Below are 5,427 nucleotides of genomic sequence, written 5' to 3' on the forward strand. Positions count from 1 at the left end.
TGCTAGCTCCGCCAACCACAATTGACGAACTTCATCCGCGCCGCAGCAGAAGCCGGCGTCCCATACATCCAACCAAACTGGTACGGGCACGACGTGACGAACGAGTCCCTCTGCTCGGACAGCATGCTCAGCGGCAGTCGGGATCTAGTCATCAGTGAGATCAAGCGCCTTGGAGTCAGCGCTTACCTCCTCCTCCTCCTCCTCCTCCTCCTCCTCCTCCTCCTCCTCCTCCTCCTCCTCGTCTGTAACTACTAGCATGATTTTGGTTTTGGTGGTGGACCGGACCAGTTTGGGTTCGACTTTACGAAGCGCAAACGGACTCTCACGCTGTTTGATGACGGTGATCCTGAGGCTGATGTCCCTATTGATGCGACGACATGGCCGCAGTGTGGGCGTGTAACCGCCAGCTTACTTGGTCTCAAGGAGCTCCCCGAGGACGAGAACGATGCGTCGCCGACGCTCTCGCGGTTCGCGAATACATGCACATATATCTCGAGCTTTCGGTTGAGGCAGAGCGAGATGTTCGAAGTGTGAAGCGTGTAACTGGGACTGTTGAAAGTGACTGGGTCAAAGGCGAATCTGCACTGGACCAGTTTCGCAAGGAGCAGGAGGGATTAAGTGTATGATTTGAAGGTGTTTACTAAGATGCTGTATAGCCGTATGTTCTTTGCCAATGGCGATGGTGATTATAGGTCTACGCGCTGACTGGATAATGAGATGTTGGGGTTGCCGGTTGAGGATTTGGATCAGGCTACGACGGTATCCGGATGGCGAAGGCTGGGGAGGTTCCGTTTTCTTACTAAGAGCTGTCTTACTGTCGATGTCAATGTTGGATAGTCAATGCATGAGCATCAAGAATACGAGGCATCATTCTTGGGGTGGTAGATACTAAAGAGGGGAAGGCTTACGAGAAACCCAAGATGAAGCCCTACGAGAATTGGGGGGGTGAGCATACCTCCAAAGCGTTCGATGTCATTATACCGCCTGCATGTGTATGTGCGTACCTGGTCTCCAATGCTGAGCGAGCCCGTTTGGTAGTAGTTGATGGCATCCGCCGAGCAAAGAAGCTGCACCGCCCACCCATCGATCACAATCATAAATAAGGAAACGGATCTACATCAGATCAGCTGTGCTCACCGTCCATTCGAAACCTCGACAGGCTCCAATGTCAATTGTCGTCAGCGAACAGCCCTCGGTTTCCTTTGCATGGCTAGATACGGCGCAGGAGCTATGGGTGGTATACTCTGCAACAGTGATATGGTGTACGGCCGCTCCGAACATCAGCGCCATAGACCGGGATGGACCCTGGGACGATCATGTCGTTTCATGCAGGGGTCATTACCGCAAAGAGGGTGTCAGCCTCGCGTCTCCACAGCGTTCGGCGGTACGTCCAGTCTCCACCGAGTCGATCGATACGTTACAGAGTACTACAGAGAATGATTGTAACGCAGAGCTTTGCAGTGATGTTCCAGCCCTGATCTATTATTGCCATTGGGGCGACCTTGAATTCCACTGAAGGGGTGTAGTACACTTATGTACATAATGTCCATTTTTAGTAGTTATGCAGATAATGAACAGTGGTGCCTGGATCGTTCAGGGGAAAGTTGCCAAGCGGACACGCGGACATGACGTAAAGAACAAGCCTTGAGCCAAAGCTTCTTACGAATCATCCAGAAATACCAGCCACTCAGGTCCCCGCATTCGGCCCGCAAGCGGAGCCCGGTACTGCTGAATCAGCAGCTAAGAGATTCAGACTCCCCTTGGCACTGTCGGCGTTTCTTCTGCGATGCTTCCACTTTCCGATCTCCCGCTCGCTCATCCTCACCACCAACTATGCGTTTCGCGACTCTGGGGGCCCTGCTGGCCTCGCTTTCGCCCATCTCGGCCTTGACAATTGATCTCAGCGATCCTCGTATGTCTTTCAGTCGCTCCATCCCTTGTTGGCGGCTCATTCTGACCCGCATTTCTCGCATCTGTAGAATCGATCAAAGACGCCGCTTCAGCTACCGCTTACGGATCGCTACTATGGTACTCCGGTAACGAGACGGGCCAAATTCCTGGTGCTTTTCCTGAAAAATGGTGGGAGGGTGCTGCGTTATTCCAGAGTCTGATTCTCTACTGGTACTATACTGGCGATGATCAGTACAATGACCTCGTCACTCAGGGGATGCAATGGCAGGCGGGTGATGGTGACTACCTACCAGCCAACTATAGTAGTTATCTGGTGCGTTCAATCTCCTCTCCAGGGGATCTCGCCAACGCGATCGCGATCTGACTGGACTAGGGAAACGATGACCAGTTCTTCTGGGGCGCCGCCGCCATGACCGCCGCCGAAGTCGGATTCCCCGAAGATGACGCCGAGGACGCATATTCGTGGCTGTCACTTGCGCAGGGTGTCTTCAACTCGCAAAGGGCCGGATGGGATAGCACAAATTGCGGTGGTGGATTGCGGTGGCAGCTTTACCCCTACCAGGGTGGGTATGCCATGAAGAACTCCATCTCGAACGGAGGTTTCTTCCAGCTTGCTGCGCGCCTTGCCCGGTACACCCTTAACGATACATACGCCGACTGGGCTCAAAAGGCATGGGATTGGTCGGTCTCCTCGCCCTTGGTCAACAACAAAACCTGGAACGTTGCCGATTCTACAAACATCGATGATGGCTGCACGTCGCAGGGAAACAACCAATGGTCTTATAACTATGGCTCGTACCTGACCGGTGCAGCCTACATGTACAACTACGTTCGTCTCCCTGTCTGCTCTCTTCGCCAATATGCATCCGCTAACCGAAGCAGACCGAGAAAGCAGAATGGAAGGAAGCCGTCGATGGGCTCCTCGGCAAGCTCCTCAAGGAATTCTTTCCCCAGCAATACGGCGGCGGAAAGATCTTCACCGAATATCTCTGCGAACCCAAAGCGCTGTGCAACTTCAACGAAATCCTGTTCAAAGGAATTGTGTCAACATGGCTGACCTCAGTCGCCCTGATCGTACCGGAGACCTACAACAAAATCTACACCAAGCTCCAGACATCCGCCCAAGCCGCCGCCGAGCAATGCAGCGGAGCCGGCAATAACACCTGCGGTATCAAATGGTACACCGAGAAATGGGACCAGTCGATAGGAATGGAGCAGCAGATCATCGCGACAGATATCCTGTCTTCTGTACTAGTCTCCGAAAAGAGCAATCCACCGCTTACCTCGAAAACCGGCGGTAATAGTACGGCTAATTATAATGCCGGTGAGGGCTCGTCTCGTGGAGATAACGGCGAGCTTAAGGCGATCACGTCGGGGGATCGCGCGGGCGCGGGAATCGTCACGGTGTTGTTTGTTGGGCTCTGGGGTAGCATGATCGCCTGGATGGTTTGGGGCGAGCCGTCGTAGTCGGCTTTTTTATTTTCTTCTGCTGCTCTTTCGTGTTTCTCTGCGTTTTACTTTTAGCCCTTTTACCCCATTGTATATTTCTCTTGGGAAGAGTCCAGTGCTATGCTAGATTTGTGAATACTATTCTTCTGGTTATTCAACGGGATGCCCACCGTTACTTCCGACCTAGACCACCTGCATGCGCCTTCCTTAACGCGCTGCCACCCTCTATGCCGACTAGGCAGGTGCGCTCCAAGAACTTGATCCTCTCGTATTCGTATTTCTTCCGGAAGGTGCGACCGAAGCCCGCCCGCCCACGGCAAAGGGCTTGTTTCGAAAGGGAGCCCGTGCTATCCTGCGTAGATAGCGCAGTTATCCACTCGAGTCACTGTTAGTTTATATGTGTACAGGACAGTATGCTTAGATACGAACCTCGCCTTATCCGTTCTTCGCTATTGGGATAGCTCTTTAGCAAAAAAGAATGGGCTCATATCATTGCCTCCCCGTCGCATCACTACCTACTGGTACTCCACATACTCTACTAAGCAGCAACCTACGGACTTGTAAGCCATGCGCCCAAATCACCTAGCCAAAAAAAACATGGATGCCTTTACTATCTGCACCAGCCTTTGGACTAAACTAGGCGCCAATGGCTCCTTGGGAGCGTTCAGTCTATAAAACTTGGATGTACTCTAATGTTATCGCTGCAACTCCAGAAGCTATCCCAGCCCTGGAGGCCTGGAAAGGGACCTGCGCTCGGAAGCCCTGGTACCGCCTCTGTAGCTCTACTTAGTATGCAGAGGTAGGCCACACCAACTACTGCAGTACTGACCCCCTCACAGATGTCCACCAAGATGCCTAGGTACCTTGCCATGGTCCTCCCCCGGCAGGCAGAAGAAGAAGATTCGCGAGGGCGGCCTGGTTGCGTTGGGAAACATACAAGAGTGGGGGAAAAAAAAGCAAAAACGAAAAAAGAAGTGCATCATCCGTGAATCGAACACGGGCCTCATCGATGGCAACGATGAATTCTACCACTAGACCAATGATGCTAGTTGTTGAATAATGTTTGACAGCTGTACTTTATCACCCAGATAAATCATGTCATTCTTTAGCAACTGCCCTTGGCCAGATCTTCGACTACGACGTCGTCTGGGGGTAGAGCTGGAGACGTAGAGCTGGAGTCAAGTATGAAAAGCCAAAAATGGCAGTACACGAACCCCTCCCAGCATATCAAGAAGCTCGCTTGCAGCCGGCGCCTAAGTAGCCTAAGCGGTTGCCTGTCCAAGCAAAATTGTGAATTGCGTGCTGGTGCGAACTTCAAATATGCCAAGTTGAGGGCGTTCGGCGAACAACGGACCTGGCTCGGTAAGTCGAGCAGTTCAAAGCCAAGTTCACGGTGCCCTTGCGTCGGGACAGCGACGGAATCCGTTCACGAATATCCAGGTCTGGAATTGTTGATACTCATGCTTAGATGTAACTCTCCGTCAGGCTACCCAGCTCTGCGAGCGAGAGACGAGATGGGTCGTGATTTGGTGTCCGGTGACTTCCCAGGCCACCGACGCGGTTATTTGTGCTGTGGCCGTACGACTTTCCAAACGTGTCCTAGTTGCGGTTCTTGGGTTGGGCACCGTTGTTTCGTTGATGTCGGTTGTCGCGTTATATTAAAAAATAAATTAACGTGATGATCGATGGGGGGGTGTACCTGAAGCTCTGTTCAAAGTGTTGGCGAGGAATATATATCTTCAACCCTCACAACACGGATGAAGTTGATTTGTTGCCGATTGGCGGGAAAACTCCATTCAACCGCATGATCCAATACCGTTGAGTCTACTCGAGGAACTCTAAGTACCAAGTCTCTTTCAGAGACGCTTTTATATACGCCGACGACAGCTAAGATGGGCATACCAGTCGGTCAGTCCTTCATGAAGAACATTACCCTATGCGTTGAGCTTAGCTTATAAAGCACAAATTAGTGGCCTTCTTCAACAACAGGCAAGGTGGCCGAGCGGTCTAAGGCGCGCGGTTAAGGTCTTAATTGAACCTCTTCTTGTTTACAAGTTTCCGCGTCAT

General features: G+C 52.0%; 2 protein-coding genes and 1 non-coding gene across 3 annotated transcripts; 2 read left to right on the forward strand and 1 right to left on the reverse strand.

Moving 5' to 3' along the window:
• Positions 1 to 123: 123 nt before the first annotated feature.
• On the forward strand, positions 124 to 534 carry BDV17DRAFT_296825 (uncharacterized protein; the record flags this gene model as incomplete). The annotated part of the gene is made up of 2 exons (XM_073763386.1): positions 124 to 240; positions 289 to 534. 2 exons carry the CDS (start codon positions 124 to 126, stop codon positions 532 to 534), a joined length of 363 nt encoding a protein of 120 aa, XP_073609779.1.
• Positions 535 to 1,833: 1,299 nt separating this feature from the next.
• BDV17DRAFT_297680 (glycoside hydrolase family 76 protein) lies at positions 1,834 to 3,409 on the forward strand (the record flags this gene model as incomplete). Its single annotated transcript, XM_073763538.1, has 4 exons — positions 1,834 to 1,912; positions 1,980 to 2,224; positions 2,285 to 2,740; positions 2,794 to 3,409. The coding sequence occupies 4 exons, from the start codon at positions 1,834 to 1,836 to the stop codon at positions 3,376 to 3,378; spliced, it is 1,365 nt and encodes a 454-aa protein (XP_073609780.1). The 3' UTR covers positions 3,379 to 3,409.
• A 926-nt stretch (positions 3,410 to 4,335) lies between these two features.
• Positions 4,336 to 4,406, reverse strand: BDV17DRAFT_t154. Its single transcript has one exon. It is a non-coding gene; the product is annotated as a tRNA-Gly (tRNA).
• Positions 4,407 to 5,427: the final 1,021 nt, after the last annotated feature.

Source organism: Aspergillus undulatus (assembly GCF_047715775.1).
Source record: "Aspergillus undulatus strain CBS 261.88 unplaced genomic scaffold BDV17scaffold_148, whole genome shotgun sequence".
Lineage (NCBI taxonomy): Eukaryota > Fungi > Ascomycota > Eurotiomycetes > Eurotiales > Aspergillaceae > Aspergillus > Aspergillus undulatus.